At 47.2% G+C, this 19,504-nt stretch overlaps 1 protein-coding gene across 1 annotated transcript in view; it reads left to right on the plus strand.

Annotated features, from left to right (window-relative positions):
• The window catches only part of LOC115113585 (protein ENTREP2-like), a 163,443-nt gene that overhangs the window by 124,026 nt on the left and 19,913 nt on the right, over positions 1 to 19,504 (plus strand). Inside the window, 2 exon segments of the mRNA XM_029641377.2 lie at positions 8,414 to 8,524; positions 15,127 to 15,258. Coding sequence (XP_029497237.2) covers positions 8,414 to 8,524; positions 15,127 to 15,258 — 243 coding nt within the window.

Consider the following 19,504-nt stretch of genomic DNA (forward strand, 5'->3'; position numbering starts at 1 on the left):
CAGAGACTGACAGGTCTGGTGGGCTGCAGTGTTACTGGGGTCAGAGACAGACAGGTCTGGTGGGCTGCAGTGTTACTGGGGTCAGAGACAGACAGGCCTGGTGGGCTGCAGTGTTACTGGGGTCAGAGACAGACAGGGCTGGTGGGCTACAGTGTTACTGGGGTCAGAGACAGACAGGTCTGGTGGGCTACAGTGTTACTGGGGTCAGAGACAGAGACGTCTGGTGGGCTGCAGTGTTACTGGGGTCAGAGACAGACAGGTCTGGTGAGCTACAGTGTTACTGGGGTCAGACACAGACAGGCCTGGTGGGCTACAGTGTTACTGGGGTCAGAGACAGACAGGTCTGGTGGGCTGCAGTGTTACTGTGGTCAGAGACAGACAGGTCTGGTGGGCTACAGTGTTACTGGGGTCAGAGACAGACAGGTCTGGTGGGCTACAGTGTTACTGGGGTCAGAGACAGACAGGTCTGGTGGGCTACAGTGTTACTGGGGTCAGAGACAGACACGTCTGGTGGGCTGCAGTGTTACTGGGGTCAGAGACAGACAGGTCTGGTGAGCTACAGTGTTACTGGGGTCAGACACAGACAGGCCTGGTGGGCTACAGTGTTACTGGGGTCAGAGACAGACAGGTCTGGTGGGCTGCAGTGTTATTGGGGTCAGAGACAGACAGGTCTGGTGGGCTACAGTGTTACTGTGGTCAGAGACAGACAGGTCTGGTGGGCTACAGTGTTACTGGGGTCAGAGACAGACAGGTCTGGTGGGCTGCAGTGTTACTGGGGTCAGAGGCAGACAGGTCTGGTGGGCTACAGTGTTACTGGGGTCAGAGACAGACAGGTCTGGTGGGCTGCAGTGTTACTGGGGTCAGACACAGACAGGCCTGGTGGGCTTCAGTGTAACTGGGGTCAGAGACAGACAGGTCTGGTGGGCTACAGTGTTACTGGGGTCAGAGACAGACAGGTCTGGTGGGCTACAGTGTTACTGGGGTCAGAGACTGACAGGTCTGGTGGGCTACAGTGTTACTGGGGTCAGAGACAGACAGGCCTGGTGGGCTGCAGTGTTACTGGGGTCAGAGACAGACAGGTCTGGTGGGCTACAGTGTTACTGGGGTCAGAGAAAGACAGGTCTGGTGGGCTACAGTGTTACTGGGGTCAGAGACAGACAGGTCTGGTGGGCTACAGTGTTACTGGGGTCAGAGACAGACAGGTCTGGTGGGCTGCAGTGTTACTGGGGTCAGAGACAGACAGGCCTGGTGGGCTGCAGTGTTACTGGGGTCAGAGACAGACAGGCCTGGTGGGCTGCAGTGTTACTGGGGTCAGAGACAGACAGGCCTGGTGGGCTGCAGTGTTACTGGGGTCAGAGACAGACAGGTCTGGTGGGCTGCAGTGTTACTGGGGTCAGAGACAGACAGGCCTGGTGGGCTGCAGTGTTACTGGGGTCAGAGACAGACAGGCCTGGTGGGCTGCAGTGTTACTGGGGTCAGAGACAGACAGGCCTGGTGGGCTGCAGTGTTACTGGGGTCAGAGACAGACAGGCCTGGTGGGCTACAGTGTTACTGGGGTCAGAGACAGACATGCCTGGTGGGCTGCAGTGTTACTGGGGTCAGAGACAGACAGGCCTGGTGGGCTGCAGTGTTACTGGGGTCAGAGACAGACAGGCCTGGTGGGCTGCAGTGTTACTGGGGTCAGAGACAGACAGGCCTGGTGGGCTGCAGTGTTACTGGGGTCAGAGACAGACATGCCTGGTGGGCTGCAGTGTTACTTGGGTCAGAGACAGACAGGCCTGGTGGGCTGCAGTGTTACTGGGGTCAGAGACAGACGGGCCTGGTGGGCTGCAGTGTTACTGGGGTCAGAGACAGACAGGTCTGGTGGCCTGCAGTGTTACTGGGGTCAGAGACAGACAGGTCTGGTGGGCTGCAGTGTTACTGGGGTCAGAGACAGACAGGCCTGGTGGGCTGCAGTGTTACTGGGGTCAGAGACAGACACGTCTGGTGGGCTGCAGTGTTACTGGGGTCAGAGACAGACAGGTCTGGTGGGCTGCAGTGTTACTGGGGTCAGAGACAGACAGGCCTGGTGGGCTGCAGTGTTACTGGGGTCAGAGACAGACAGGTCTGGTGGGCTACAGTGTTACTGGGGTCAGAGACAGACAGGCCTGGTGGGCTGCAGTGTTACTGGGGTCAGAGACAGACAGGTCTGGTGGGCTACAGTGTTACTGGGGTCAGAGACAGACAGGCCTGGTGGGCTGCAGTGTTACTGGGGTCAGAGACAGACGTGTCACTTATTGAATGCTAATGCTCCATCAACACTGCTACATTTGACTGAGCTGGACCCTGCTATAGGCTGACAGGGGGTTGCATGGGGCCGCATGGCTTTCAACATGACAACAACAGCAATCTAGACCAAAAAGCCCCAATACGACTCATTCCCCTGCAGATTCACAGATTAGAAACCATATTTATGGTTTCGTTTTTCGGTTTGTGACATAGACAGAGGAGGAGAGATGTAAAGTGGAAAGATATTAACGGTCTTTGTCCACATTAGAGCCATTCTACGTGCAGCGTTACCAGCAACATGTATGTCCTAGTCAGTGAAGTCAACGCTGCTCTCTCTAAGCACCCTTCAGTTTTCAAAAGCTCTTCAAAAACATCCCAGTTGTACTGTCTGACTGCTCTCCTCAACCCTCCACACACTAGCTGTCTATTAGTTCATTATGGAAGTGTAGGCATACTGAATATTTGTACTAAACTACTAATTGAGTATTATACAGATTATTTGATGTGTTTTACTTAGTTATTGTTTCATGGTTAAAGTTGGTTAGACCTGCAGTCCGTTGCATGACTCTGCAGCTTGCAGACAGTCTTCTCATCGTTCCCTCATTCTGCCTCTGTGTGACTAGTCTGACTGACTCAAACTTCCTGTCATATAGTATTTCAACTGCACATGTCACCTGTGGGTGGTCATACCATACTACACATCAGGGAAATGACTGTATGTATGAATGATTAGAGCCCTGATGGAAAAAGTCCATGCCTGAGCCTGTTTTCCATCCCCTGTCCACTGATATCAGAAAACAAAATGGTGGTGATATATTGGCGAGTGTTTAATGGTGACTGTGACACGCGGTGTAAATCTCCTCAGTCCCCTCAGTGGCATGAAGAGTTGGGGTCCAGGAAGTCAAATGAATTGGAATTTCAGTGTACTTCCTGAATTGACTGAATAAAAAATGGAATTGACCCTAACTCTGATGGCATGCCCTAGCAGTGTCTGTCAGTCTGTCAATCAGTCTGTGTGTCATACTGGGGTCATGGTGGTGAACGATAATTAATGAGTGTCTGTTAAACAGTGAAATGTGATCCCAAATTAGAACACAGAGCCAATGTGGAGGCACACATTTTCATTAGCCCAGGAGACAGGTGTGTGTGGTGAATATGGTATCCTCTAAAAGGACAGCCATTCAGTCAGGTTAGCTATAAGGCACAGACGATAAAGTCAGCTATTAATGAGATTTACTGCAGACACTTACCTGCCTGCCTTCTCGCCGGTGCTGAATCAAATGAATGGAAAGCAATGAAAAGGAAGATAATGGAAACAAAGATGGGAAATAAATGAACAGAAACAAATGAAAACAAATAGAAAATCATAGAATAGAATGCTGGTTTTGCTCGTCTCAGATTTGACCTGTGACGTCTTGTCAGAGCATCCTTGGTGAGTCTGATTTAATATTGAAAGGGAATTTGTGAGTTCCACCACAATCTAAACAGTAGACACACATTGTAACGACATATTTCATATGAATGTGTAAATATATGATTGTTTTATGGAAATGTCCCTCACACTAAGGATCATTTTCCCCCCAGTGGGAATTGCCACTGAGAGAGCAGCAGAAAACCTGGTGAGATTGAGCAGTTCATTTGATTGGCTGTGTTCAGCTGGCGATGAGGCGAACACTCAAGAGGTGCCCGATAATAGGCGTTTTACGACTGATGTTGGAGGAACGGTCTCTCTGCTCAATCTCTGCCTTACAAAATAGTCATTGTCATAGCCTCGTTCTATTCTTAGTCAAGCGATAATATGTTTTTACACAAAATAATAAAACTGTCAGTTCTCAGCTTGCTGCCTGTTTCTTTTAATGTCAGTGATGAGACATTTGAAGCAAGGGAAGGAGTGTTGTACTCTGAAGATGTTGACCGTCACAGTCTCTCTGAAGGTGAACATGTAAAGCAGTCTGTCTTTTCTTACCATATGGCAGTTTAGTAACACACACACACACACATTCAGTGATGTGACAATCCAAGGTTAATTAACATATCAACATGGAAATACAGAAGCACTTTATGATCTGTGCTTAAACACCCTCATGCACGTTTCAAGGTAGAAATGAAAAGCGCATAAGAGTACACATATACATACAGGGGCAGAGAGTACACATATACATACAGGGGCAGAGAGTACACATATACATACAGGGGCAGAGAGTACACATATATATACAGGGGCAGAGAGTACACGTATACATACAGGGGCAGAGAGTACACGTATACATACAGGGGCAGAGAGTACACATATACATACAGGGGCAGAGAGTACACATATACATACAGGGGCAGAGAGTACACATATACATACAGGGGCAGAGAGTACACGTATACATACAGGGGCTGAGAGTACACATATACATACAGGGGCAGAGAGTACACATATACATACAGGGGCAGAGAGTACACGTATACATACAGGGGCAGAGAGTACACATATACATACAGGGGCAGAGAGTACACATATACATACAGGGGCAGAGCGTACACATATACATACAGGGGCAGAGAGTACACGTATACATACAGGGGCAGAGAGTACACATATACATACAGGGGCAGAGAGTACACATATACATACAGGGGCAGAGAGTACACGTATACATACAGGGGCAGAGAGTACACGTATACATACAGGGGGCAGAGAGTACACATATACATACAGGGGCAGAGAGTACACATATACATACAGGGGCAGAGAGTACACGTATACATACAGGGGCAGAGAGTACACATATACATACAGGGTCAGAGAGTACACGTATACATACAGGGGCAGAGAGTATACATATACATACAGGGGCAGAGAGTACACATATACATACAGGGGCAGAGAGTACACATATACATACAGGGGCAGAGAGTACACGTATACATACAGGGGCAGAGAGTACACGTATACATACAGGGGCAGAGAGTACACATATACATACAGGGGCAGAGAGTACACATATACATACAGGGGCAGAGAGTACACATATACATACAGGGGCAGAGAGTACACGTATACATACAGGGGCAGAGAGTACACATATACATACAGGGGCAGAGAGTACACATATACATACAGGGGCAGAGAGTACACATATACATACAGGGGCAGAGAGTAGACGTATACATACAGGGGCAGAGAGTACACGTATACATACAGGGGCAGAGAGTACACATATACAGGGGCAGAGAGTACACGTATACATACAGGGGCAGAGAGTACACATATACAGGGGCAGAGAGTACACGTATACATACAGGGGCAGAGAGTACACACATACAGGGGCAGAGAGTACACGTATATATACAGGGGCAGAGAGTACACATATACAGGGGCAGAGAGTACACGTATACATACAGGGGCAGAGAGTACACACATACAGGGGCAGAGAGTACACGTATACATACAGGGGCAGAGAGTACACATATACAGGGGCAGAGAGTACACATATACATACAGGGGCAGAGAGTACACATATACAGGGGCAGAGAGTACACGTATACATACAGGGGCAGAGAGTACACATATATATACAGGGGCAGAGAGTACACATATACGTACAGAGGCAGAGAGTACACATACACATACAGGGGCAGAGAGTACACGTATACATACAGGGGCAGAGAGTACACATATACATACAGGGGCAGAGAGTACACATATACAGGGGCTGAGAGTACACATATACATACAGGGGCAGAGAGTACACATATACATACAGGGGCAGAGAGTAGACGTATACATACAGGGGCAGATTAATTAAGCCTAGTCCTGGACCAAAAAAATACCTCAATGGACATTCTCCATTGAAAATACTTTTCCGGGATTTGGCTGTGTCTGTGAAACCGCCCCATGGACACACAAGTATTCAATAAATGTTCTTTCTCTGATCTTCTGATCTAACTCTTCAAACAGTTTTCTTCATCCCTCCTCTTCTTTTAGTTTTTAATTAAACGATTTGTAGCAGCTGAATTTAGTCTTAAAGACCTGAGTCTTAAAGACCTGAATCTTAAAGTCCAACTGAAACCACCATCTCTCTATCCGTCTCAACCCCATATTGGCTATTACGTCACGGTTCTCATTGAAAAGACATGGAGTTAATTGGATATTTCTACTGACAACCAGCTACTGTCAGTGTCATGCCAGTGTGTTATTGTACCCTGGGCATTTCCTCCAAGGGCACACAGCCAGGGAATAATGCCTGGAGTAGTGTGTTTCTCCACTGATTTCGTGGTCTACCTCCATCGAACCGTACCGATCAACCTTTCAATTCTACAATTTTCTGGCATGGTCAAAAGCACTTAAACATATCTCTCCATCTGTTTACCCCATCTCTCTCTCTGTCCCTCCTCGTTCCCTCGCTCCCTCTCCTCCTCTCCATCTGTACTTGTGTCTGTTTGTCAACCTCTTTCAGTAAATGTGTCTTGTCCCTCCCTCCCTCCCACCCCCAGGCTGGGCTGGGGTCCCCTTTGTCCCTCCCCTCCCTCCCACCCCCAGGCTGGGCTGGTGTCCCCTTTGTCCCTCCCCTCCCTCCCACACCCCACCCCCAGGCTGGGCTGGTGTCCCATGTGTCCCTCCCACCCCCAGGCTGGGCTGGTGTCCCCTTGTCCCTCCCACCTCCCACCCCCAGGCTGGGCTGGTGTCCCCTATGACCCTCCCACCCCCAGGCTGGGCTGGTGTCCCATGTGTCCCTCCCACCAGCCACCCCCAGGCTGGGCTGGTGTCCCCTGTGTCCCTCCCTCCTCCCACCCCCAGGCTGGGCTGGTGTCCCCTGTGTCCCTCCCTCCAGGCCCTCCAGTCTGGCTTAATGCTGGGGGCAGCACCAGGACCAGGACCGGGGCTGTAAATCAAACAGGCTACAGTATGTGTGGACGAAGGCCAGGGCTGATATAGAGGACCCTGCTCTGCCTTGTAATCTACTGGCGGAGGCCTCTGACTGCTTTAAACCCATTCTATTACACTTGAACTGTAATTTAAAGGAGCCCAAATGTTCACTCTATTTCTCCTCACAGGATGTATTTCCCGGGACTGTCGGCTATGAAATAATGATAATTGTTTTTAATGGGAGACTAGAGGGGGAACATGGAGGTAGCCACTCTGGTGACAGTGCAGAGAGGGGGGAAATTGCCACAGAAGAGATATATCAGGCTGTTGGGAAGCAGTAGTGTTGATTGGAGTTGGGCTGAGGAATTAGGAGGAGATTGGTTCCTCTACCTGACCATCCATCATCAGGGCTTTAGGTCTTCAGGTGATACTGGATACGAAAGGCATCGTGAGAAAATATATATGGTATCAAGGACAGTCCTGTAACTAACTATAAGGGACAATGTTACTGGTAGCAATGTAACGAATTGGTCTGTCAAATGTCAATATGTATGTGTGGTGTTTGTGCTCTTAACCTCTGAGCAGATGGCTTAGATTAAGTTTATCGTAGATGGACTTCATTCGTTTGAGAAAAAGGGTTATTGATTTCTGTGATAATCTGCTGCCTTTTCCTCCCCCTGATGACTCAATGTAATCAGTCAATCAGTCAATATTGATTGGTGAAGCCTTCCCTCTCACAGTAGCCGTGCATAAAAAAACACATTACTGCCTACCACAAGACAGCATGCACATTAAATCAACTGGTGAATCTCTGTACATTCCCTAGAGGAATAACCCATGTTATCTCTGATCAGGCCCTACACCCAAACAAGGGCACTGCGTTCATCCACCTCTGGCCTGCTCGCCTCCCTACCACTGAGGAAGTACAGTTCCCGCTCAGCCCAGTCAAAACTGTTCGCTGCTCTGGCCCCCCAATGGTGGAACAAACTCCCTCACGACGCCAGGACAGCGGAGTCAATCACCACCTTCCGGAGACACCTGAAACCCCACCTCTTTAAGGAATACCTAGGATAGGATAAAGTAATCCTTCTCCCCTCCCCCCTTAAAAGACCTAGATGCACTATTGTAAAGTGGCTGTTCCACTGGATGTCATAAGGTGAAAGCACCAATTTGTAAGTCGCTCTGGATAAGAGCGTCTGCTAAATGACTTAAATGTAAATGTAAATGTATTGTGTTGGTCAACTGTTGCTCTATAAATCCCAACATCTCTATTCCATCTCTCAATAGATCACCTTCTTCATGCTGCTGTCGGCGGTGTGTGTGATGCTCAACCTGGCTGGCTCCATCCTGTCCTGCCAGAACGCTCAGTTGGTCAACTCCCTGGAGGACTGTCAGCTGGTGAGAGACCAGTGCCCTGCCCCTCTACCCCCTCTGTCCCCCCTGCATGTGCCCTATCTCTCCCATCTACAGGGGCCAGTACTGGTTCCCTATTGTTAAAGGAATTTCATTCCTATATGTTCGTCAACCAATTCAATTAAAACACTCTGCCCATTTCTAAGAATTGGTAAGATACTTATTTGCATAAAATGGACAGAAACCAGTCTCAAAAACAATCGATAGAGTTTATTCTCGAGAGTACTGATCATAGTACAATTTACATCAGGTTTTATACTAAAAATGACATCATAGGTTTTAAAATGTCCTTCCTCCACTCCGATACAATGGCAATATAGTTCACAAGCCTTCCCACATTGTCTACCACCTGTTAAATAATCTACTAGTAGCCCAAGGTCTCTCCTCTCCCTGGGTAGAGACAGGATGTCCTGTAAGGAACACAGTATTCCAGCCGGTCTGACGATAACTTCGTTTCTAACAAGGAACAGACAGTCCTTGTTCTAATTCTTGATTATAAATACACACATTATATTCAGTACTATGATTATAATAATAGTCATACATCCATACAGTAACATAGTAGTATTCTGTTTAGTTATAGTTTTAAGCTAAATGTATACATAATTTAGTAATTATTCATCAAAATCCCATAACACCTATCTCTCCCATCTACAGGGGCCAGTACTGGTTCCCTATCTCTCCCATCTACAGGGGCCAGTACTGGTTCCCTATCTCTCCCATCTACACGGCCCAGGACTGGTTCCCTATCTCTCCCATCTACACGGGCCAGTACTGGTTCCCTATCTCTCCCATCTACATGGGCCAGTACTGGTTCCCTATCTCTCCCATCTACATGGGCCAGTACTGGTTCCCTATCTCTCCCACCTACAGGGGCCAGTACTGGTTCCCTATCTCTCCCATCTACAGGGGCCAGTACTGGTTCCCTATCTCTCCCACCTACAGGGGCCAGTACTGGTTCCCTATCTCTCCCACCTACAGGGGCCAGTACTGGTTCCATATCTCTCCCATCTACATGGGCCAGTACTGGTTCCCTATCTCTCCCATCTACAGGGGCCAGTACTGGTTCCCTATCTCTCCCATCTACACGGCCCAGGACTGGTTCCCTATCTCTCCCATCTACACGGGCCAGTACTGGTTCCCTATCTCTCCCATCTACATGGGCCAGTACTGGTTCCCTATCTCTCCCACCTACAGGGGCCAGTACTGGTTCCCTATCTCTCCCACCTACAGGGGCCAGTACTGGTTCCCTATCTGGTTCCCTATCTCCCCACCTACAGGGGCCAGTACTGGTTCCCTATCTCTCCCACCTACAGGGGCCAGTACTGGTTCCCTATCTCTCCCACCTACAGGGGCCAGTACTGGTTCCCTCTCCCATCTACTGGTTCCCATCTCTCCCATCTACAGGGGCCAGTACTGGTTCCCTATCTCTCCCACCTACAGGGGCCAGTACTGGTTCCCTATCTCTCCCACCTACAGGGGCCAGTACTGGTTCCCTATCTCTCCCACCTACACGGCCCAGGACTGGTTCCCTATCTCTCCCATCTACAGGGGCCAGTACTGGTTCCCTATCTCTCCCATCTACAGGGGCCAGTACTGGTTCCCTATCTCTCCCATCTACACGGACCAGGACTGGTTCCCTATCTCTCCCATCTACAGGGGCCAGTACTGGTTCCCTATCTCTCCCATCTACATGGGCCAGTACTGGGCCCCTATCTCTCCCATCTACAGGGGGCAGTACTGGTTCCCTATCTCTCCCATCTACATGGGCCAGTACTGGGCCCCTATCTCTCCCATCTACAGGGGCCAGTACTGGTTCCCTATCTCTCCCATCTTAACAGGGGCCGGTGGATGCGGTGGGGCCCCTGTTCATATGAAGGAGGTGTGGCACCTGGTGTTGAAAGGCCCTAGCCTGTCTGGGATCTGTCAGTCTCACACACCAGTTTAATCAGTCTGCAGAGCCCCGCCCCACCCGCCCAGCTCACAGTGAAAATGAATCTTAACACCAGCCACTCCCACGTCCTTCTTAATATTAGGGCTCAGTGCCGTCTGTCTGTCTGTCTGTCTGATTACCCACTGGAGCTCATGGTTTAATTATTAAGAAAAACATAATAATCCGCCGTCTGGGGAGAGTGAGTGCTTTCAATTTGTCTGCTGTCTGCGGCAGGTTTAATTTCTGTTCCCGATGTCAGCCGGCATGGCAGAACGTATGTGTCAGGATCAGGCTGGGGAAGGAGTTGCGTACCTCATACTTCCATAGATTAAATGAATCTACAGACTCATGACAAGAGTAAAGTTCCTAGATCAACTATGCTGTTAGGGCCATAGAAAATCACAGTTCTCAAAGTCCTCTAAAAGGGCTTTCTCTGTAAAAGAAAAGACTGAAATCCATACATTCTGGACCCATTTAATTAGTGTTTAATAAACTATAAATAATGAATAGTTTTGGGGGGATTAAAAATGGAAGCAAATATTTGAATACAGTACTTCTCTACATTGCTCCAGCTCTGAATAGCGCAATGTGCTTGTATACTGTGTATTGTGTGTGCTGAATGGATGGCTATGAAGGGATTACTTATAGCAGAACAACAGCTCAAGCCCCTAGCCTACCTATTCTGTTCTGTGACCACTGTGTTGTGTGGGGTTGTATCAGCACTGCAGTCAGCGGCGGCTCCACAGGATCTCCTGCATTCCCTTATCCAGAATATGGCCCGTTGTACCATCTCTCCCCAGCTTCAGTGTGCCCCAGCACCAAGCACAGACAAACCCAGTAGCACAGACCCAGTAGCACAGACAGACCCAGTAACACAGACAGACTCAGTAGCACAGACAGACCAAGTAACTCAGAGAGACCTAGTAACTCAGAGAGACCTAGTAACACAGACAGACCCAGTAGCACAGACAGACCCAGTAGCACAGACAGACCCAGTAGCACAGACAGACCCAGTAGCACAGACAGACCTAGTAACGCAGACAGACCCAGTAGCACAGACAGACCCAGTAACACAGACACAGACCTAGTAGCACAGACACAGACCCAGTAACACAGACAGACCCAGTAGCGCAGACAGACCTAGTAACGCAGACAGACCTAGTAACGCAGACAGACCCAGTAGCACAGACAGACCCAGTAACACAGACACAGACCTAGTAGCACAGACACAGACCCAGTAACACAGACAGACCCAGTAACACAGACAGACCCAGTAGCACAGACAGACCCAGTAACACAGACAGACCCAGTAACACAGACAGACCCAGTAACACAGACAGACCCAGTAGCACAGACAGACCCAGTAGCACAGACAGACCCAGTAACACAGAGAGACCTAGTAACACAGAGAGACCCAGTAACACAGAGAGACCCAGTAACACAGACAGACCCAGTAGCACAGACAGACCCAGTAGCACAGACATACCTAGTAACACAGACAGACCCAGTAACACAGACAGACCCAGTAGCACATACATACCTAGTAACACAGACAGACCCAGTAACACAGACAGACCCAGTAACACAGACAGACCCAGTAGCACAGACAGACCCAGTAACACAGAGAGACCTAGTAACACAGAGAGACCCAGTAACACAGAGAGACCCAGTAACACAGACAGACCCAGTAGCACAGACAGACCCAGTAGCACAGACAGACCCAGTAGCACAGACAGACCCAGTAGCACAGACATACCTAGTAACACAGACAGACCTAGTAGTACAGACAGACCCAGTAACACAGACAGACCCAGTAGCAGGGGAAGCAAAGACAACTAGGCTCTAATTATATTGATTCTTTGCCAAAAAATGAATGTGAATTCTTATCATTTTAGAACATTGCAAATAACACAAATCTGTCAAGCAGAAAGGATAAGAGGAAAGCGAATCATCATAGTAGTTAAACTGAGGATGGTTCTCCTCACATGACTGCTGTTGGTAATTGCACTGAGGATCTGCAATTCTAGCCACATTAATCACATGGGAATTCTAATTTAGTTGGTCTAATCAATGAAACATTCTGGCATTGTTTGCTGGCTTTGCAGTGGATACATAAACACTGCTAGGCTTTATTGAATTCATTTCCATTCCTTATGCAGTAATAAGAGAGCGTGAATAAGTAAGGACTATCTATTATTCCATCCAGGCTCCTGAGGTGACCTTTCTCCAGGTAGCTGTAATTCACCTGTTTACTTGGGTATTTCATCACCATCAACAGCCAATGTCATATTCAACTGCCCCCATCTTGCATAGTGAATACATCAAAATAATATATACATTAAAAGTCCATAAATGTCATATTGAGCTGTTGACTCAACTTGAAACCTATCTTTGTAAATGGTATTATTCCTGGTGTGACGTAATAGTTTACTGGACCTGGTCACACAGAGAGTGTGTCATCAGTTTTAGCATGGCACCACTCCCCTCCCTGTGACACACTGCCTAAGCCCTCTCCTTGAATCGTGTTTTACTTATGCCCAATGTAGCTTGGCGTGGCATTACATCTCAAGACGTTTGTCAGCATGTTTTACGTCCTCCATCAACACTAGGGACGGGTGACACGAGTTGTGATGTTGGGTGTTGGGCCCATAGAAGGGAGGTTCTGGGAAGAGGAACGATCTGCAGAGTGGACTTCTTTCTCAGGGACTTCGTTGTAAATATCCTTTGCTATTCTGATGTTATTGTTTTTAAATATGGGATTTAACCTGTATGTATTGTGATTGCTGCAAAATGAATTGCATCATTGAGGACAGTGAGGTTTTCTGAATCTGAACGTGATGGAGGGATGAGGGAGGATGTGACAGGCATCACTAGTGCCCTGCACATGATGTACACTAAAATCCCCGTCAGGACTGCTGGCCTACCTGATAGAGTTCCAAGGTATGGCGAGGAAAAGGCAGTAGCATTCCCTGGGCATTCTCTGGGCATTCCCTGGGCATTCTCTGGGAATTCCCTGGGCATTCTCTGGCATTCTCTGGGCATTCTCTGGGCATTCCCTGGGCATTCCCTGGGCATTCCCTGGGCATTCTCTGGGCTTAGGTGAGGTGCAGAATCTGTTCAGAAGGCATAACTAGTTTAGAAGGCATCCCACATTTTCGGCAAGGATCAACCTCTTTTATGCAGTTTCTTTCTGAGTAGAAATAGATTTTTCAACGCTTCTGGAATGGAAAGCAGGAACCAGAGCAGAGCAGGTGTTTGTGTGTGTGAACTGGAAGGCTTTGCTCCGTTGATGGAGGTGGTTCTAATGAAAAACCACTTGTCTTGGATGCATGATGGGTCCTATGTGGAGTGCTCATGTGACTAAGGCTGGTGGATTACCACTCCGGTTGTGTCTAGTGACATCAGACGTCCAGCTCACTGTTTCATGCGCCGTTTCACACCCAAAACATCGAAATCTGCAGAGGTAGAGAGCTTGTCATACACTACACCATTAAATGAAAGCAATGCATGAATGGAATAGCAAAATGGAAACAACACTGCAATGGCTGTGCTGCTCTGCTGACTTAGATATTCTGATCTAATTGTTCATTCATATGGCACTGGCATACTGCAAGACCCCCTGTGTGTCCATCTAGTCATCATGTACACCACATCATCCATCAACACACGAGTCTACTTCCTCCAAGGATCTCCACAGTGTCAGAGAGAGCGAGAGAGAGAGAGAGAGCATAGTGAGAGAGAGAGCATATAAAGATAGCGAGAGCAGGAGAGAGATTTGCCCTGTAGAGCTTGTGTTGCTCATAGTGTGTTGAGTATAGAGCCAGACTACAACAATGGTCCAGAGATCTGTCATTTTCACCAGCAGGACATCACTACTGCTGACTGAGTGATTAGCATACAAGACTAAATGCCTCTCCCCTGTTCCCTTTACTACTGTACATGGCTCCTTGGAGACCATACATACCCCGCTATGACTGAAATATTAATGGACTTCACTCCCCCATGCAATTAACCCATGATGGGTAGGTTCAGGTCCCGCCTCCTTACAATCTGGGTCACATAGTTAGTCGTTGTAGCAGCACCTCAAGATCCTCCCCCTGTTAACTCTGCCTTACAACTCACAGTGTTAAGTCATCCTCCTGCACTGTAGATTCCTTCGTTGTCATGTTAGAGACCGACGCTCTTAGAAAAAAATTGTTCTTAGGCTGGCCGCATAGGATAACCCTTTTTGGTTCCAGGGAGAACCCTCTGTGGAAATGGTACGACATGGAACCCAAAAGGATTCTACCAGGAACCAAAAAGGGTTCTTCAAAGGGTTCTCCTATGAGGACACCCGAAGAACCTTTTTAGGTTTTAGATAGCACCTTTTTTTTTCTAAGAGTGTATTCTGTCAAGGAAAGTATCCGAGCGGGCAGAGACAGAGGTGCAAGTCTGATCTCCATCATAGAGAAGCATTAAGATTCTGCTTTATGCAAAGGGAGGAAGAGAAGGCACAGGGCTAGGATGTGTTGTAACATTATCAAGTGTGGGAAAGAGTACAGTGAGTTCTCATTGATATCCAATAGCCCCTTTGATATCCAATAGCCCCTGTCCTTTCTCTCCCCCAGATCAAGTTTGACAGTCATGGTGTGTGTGTGTCCTTTCTCTCCCCCAGATCAAGTTTGACAGTGACGGTGTGTGTGTGTGCTGTGAACTGCAGCACCAGAGCTCCAGCTGCAACAACCTAGGAGAGACGCTCAAACTGAACCCACTGAGCGACTGCGACACCATACGCCAACACCTCAAGGTGGGTGGACGTGAGAGAGTGTGTGTGTGTGTGTGTGAATAGACAGTTATGTATATGTTACAGCATTTCTTCTTTTGATGTGTAGTCTATAGCCTCATTCTATGGAAATGAGTCCTATTATGTTATGTTGTTTATATAACTTGATCCTCCGAACCTCTTCAAGCTGAAATATTCTCCTACTCTGTACTGGTATTCCTCTTTGTAATGAATAACAAGTCATGGGAGCTTAGCTGATACACAGACAATGTAAAACACAAGTGGAAACTTATAGGCTCGTAATAGAACAGGAAATTGAGAATGGCAACTGCATTTGTCTTCTAATCCACGCATAGCTCTTAGTCATATTAATTGCATGGTCTGTCAGCTTGGCTTTGCCAGTTCGCTCAGTTCATGATCTCTGGAGATGATATAAACTGAAAAGCCTTCTGTCGGCATGGTGATCTATATGCAGCTGCATCTTTATTGGATTACAGTGTTCAAATGCTTTTCATTTCATGCCACTGATTGATTAGAAGACATTGATAACTAAATAAAAGTCCCTTTAAAATGAAGCATGGGTATGAAAGAGGAAAGATCCAACCCTGTTAGTCATCATGATCATAGACCATTAAAAAGATGTCAGAATGGACACTATAAAACTGTATTATGTGCTAAGGAAGTCAGACCGGGTGAGTTATGTCAGATGTCGCATAAGGCAATGGCCATCGCGGCTCTCCATTATCCTCTGTCTAGATATTACTATTATGTAATACTGCTGCTGTCTGCCGAAACGTCCCTCCAATACACAGCCTAGATTGAAAAATTCTACTTTACACGTCAGTTGCATGCATAGAATGTATGTCACCACTTTGGCGTATTAATGTAGTTCACAGTTAACTACCCATTTCAAACCAGAACAAGTATAACCAGAACAATTTGTTTCTGTAAAAAAAACAGAATAGGTTCATATCCCCATAGATATTTTAATACTTTCACCCCAAAGTATTGGTTTCATTCACAGTGCTTCCAATCACATGTTCCTCTTCCTGAATTGTTCTTGTCATTGCCCAAAGCCATGAGTAATGAGTGTGGAACGAGGATTCAGTTAATTTGTGGATTCCTGAGTGAAGGCGGGGTGTGTAACCTTGGCAGTGGAGCTCCTGACCCCAGCCTGACCCCAGCCTGGCTCCCTGTACGCAGGCAGGGCTGTTGTGTTCAGGGAGGTTCAACTCTGTATGAACACCTTATTAACAGCTTCCTTCAAGGTATTGTTACAGTTGCTACCCTGACATGATTTACCATGTCAATATGCAAATGTTAGTCACCAGGGAAAACACACACAAGTAATATTTCTTCTCACATCTGCGAGGCAGATGTATACAACACAGCTGAAACACAAATGTGCTGTCTGTGTTTTAGGATCGCCCAAAACCAATGAAAATGGAACAATAATATGTAGTTGTATTTTTGGTTTAGAAAGATGTGATTTATAATGTGTTGCCACAGCCCAAATGCATGTGTTCATTTCTTTCACATACCTATATTTCCTGCATTGGTTTTCCTAATTTCCTTGGTAGGAAAAGGCAGAGCTTTAATTACAAGATACGTTGTGTACAGTTTCACCTATACATTTTTCAATGATTCTCAATCCAATAAAATACAGGCAATACAGGGGCCTCCCTAGTGGTGCAGCGGTCTAAGGCACTGCATTTCAGTGCTTGAGGTGTCACTACAGACCCAGGTTCGTTTCCAGGCTGTGTCACAACCGGCCGTGACCAGGAGTCCAATAAGGCGGCGCACAATTGGCGCAGCATCGCCCCGGGTTTAGGGAGGGTTTGGCTTTATGTGGCTAATCGCGCTGTGGCGACTTAGGTCTTCAGTTGAACTGTGTTTCCTCCGACACACTGGTGCAGATGGATTACGGGTAATCAAATGTATTTAAATAGCCCTTCGTACATCAGCTGATATCTCAAAGTGCAGTACAGAAACCCAGCCTAAAACCCAAAACAGCAAGCAATGCAGATGTTGAACCACGTTGGCTAGGAAAAACTCCCTAGAAAGACCAAAACCTAGGAAGAAACCTAGAGAGGAACCAGGCTATGAGGGGTGGCCAGTCCTCTTCTGGCTGTGCCGGGTGGAGATTATAACAGAACATGGCCAAGATGTTCAAATGTTCATAAATGACCAGCATGGTCAAATAATAGGTCTAGGACAGGTAGCATGTCCAGTGAACAGATCAGGATTCCATAGCCACAGGCAGAACAGTTGAAACTGGAGCAGCAGCACGGCCAGGTGGACTGGGAACAGCAAGGAGTCATCATGCCAGGTAGTCCTGAGGCATGGTCCTAGGGCTCAGGTCCTCCGAGAGAGAGAAAGAAAGAGTGAAAGAGAGAATTAGAGAGAGCATACTTAAATTCACACAGGACACCAGATAAGACAGGAGAAGTACTCCAGATATAACAAACTGACCCTAGCCCCCCGACACATAAACTACTGCAGCATAAATACTGGTGGCTGAGACAGAAGGGGTCAGAAGACACTGTGGCCCCATCTGATGATACCCCCAGACAGGGCCAAACAGGAAGGATATAACCCAACCCACTTTGCCAAAGCGCAGCTCCCACACCACTAGAGGGATATCTTCAACCACCAACTTACCATCCTGAGACAAGGCAGAGTATAGCCCACAAAGATCTCCGCCACGGCACAACCCAAATGGGGGCGCCAACCCAGACAGGAAGATCACATCAGTGACTCAACCCACTCAAGTGACGCACTCCTCCCAGGGACGGCATGAAAGAGCACCAGTAAGCCAGTGTCTCAGCCCCTGTAATAGGGTTAGAGGCAGAGAATCCCAGTGGAAAGAGGGGAACCGGCCAGGCAGAGACAGCAAGGGTGGTTCGTTGCTCCAGAGCCTTTACGTTCACGTTCACCTTCCCACTCCTGGGCCAGACTACACTCAATCATATGACCCACTGAAGAGATGAGTCTTCAGTAAAGACTTAAAGGTTGAGACCGAGTTTGCGTCTCTCACATGGGAAAGCAGACCATTCCATAAAAATGGAGCTCTATAGGAGAAAGCCCTGCCTCCAGCTGTTTGCTTAGAAATTCTAGGGACAATTAGGAGGCCTGCATCTTGTGACCATAGCGTACGTGTAGGTATGTATGGCAGGACCAAATCAGAGAGATAGGTAGGAGCAAGCCCATGTAATGCTTTGTAGGTTAGCAGTAAAACCTTGAAATCAACCCTTGCCTTGACAGGAAGCCAGTGTAGGGAGGCTTGCACTGGAGTAATATGATCACATTTTTTGGTTCTAGTCAGGATTCTTGTAGCCGTATTTAGCACTAACTTAAGTTTATTTAGTGCTTTATCCGTGTAGCCGGAAAGTAGAGCATTGCAGTAGTCTAACCTAGAAGTAACAAAAGCATGGATTAATTTTTCTGCATCATTTTTGGACAGAAAGTTTCAGATTTTTTGCAATGTTACGTAGATGAAAAAAGCTGTCCTTGAAACAGTCTTGATATGTTCGTCAAAAGAGAGATCAGGGTCCAGAGTAACACCGAGGTCCTTCACAGTTTTATTTGAGATGACTGTACAACCATTAAGATTAATTGTCAGATTCAACAGAAGATCTCTTTGTTTCTTGGAACCTAGAACAAGCATCTCTGTTTTGTCCGAGTTTAAAAGTAGAAAGTTTGCAGCCATCCACTTCCTTATGTCTGAAACACAGGCTTCTAGCGAGGGCATTTTTGGGGCTTCACCATGTTTCATTGAAATGTACAGTTGTGTGTCATCTGCATAACAGTGAAAGTTAACATTATGTTTTCAAATGACATCCCCAAGAGGTAAAATATATAGTGAAAACAATAGTGGTCCTAAAACGGAACCTTGAGAAACACCAAAATTTACAGTTGATTTGTCAGAGGACAAGCCATTCACAGAGACAAACTGATATCTTTCCAACAGATAAGATCTAAACCAGGCCAGAACTTGTCCATGTAGACCAATTTGGGTTTCCAATCTCTCCAAAAGAATGTGGTGATCGATGGTATCAAAAGCATCACTAAGGTCTAGGAGCACGAGGACAGATGCAGAGCCTCGGTCTGATGCCATTAAAAGGTCATTTACCACCTTCACAAGTGCAGTCTCAGTGCTATGATGGGGTCTAAAACCAGACTGAAGCATTTCGTATACGTTGTTTGTCTTCAGGAAGGCAGTGAGTTGCTGCGCAACAGCTTTTTCTAAAAATGTTGAGAGGAATGGAAG

The sequence above is a fragment of the Oncorhynchus nerka genome, linkage group LG28, assembly GCF_034236695.1.
Source record: "Oncorhynchus nerka isolate Pitt River linkage group LG28, Oner_Uvic_2.0, whole genome shotgun sequence".
NCBI classification, from domain to species: Eukaryota; Metazoa; Chordata; class Actinopteri; order Salmoniformes; family Salmonidae; genus Oncorhynchus; species Oncorhynchus nerka.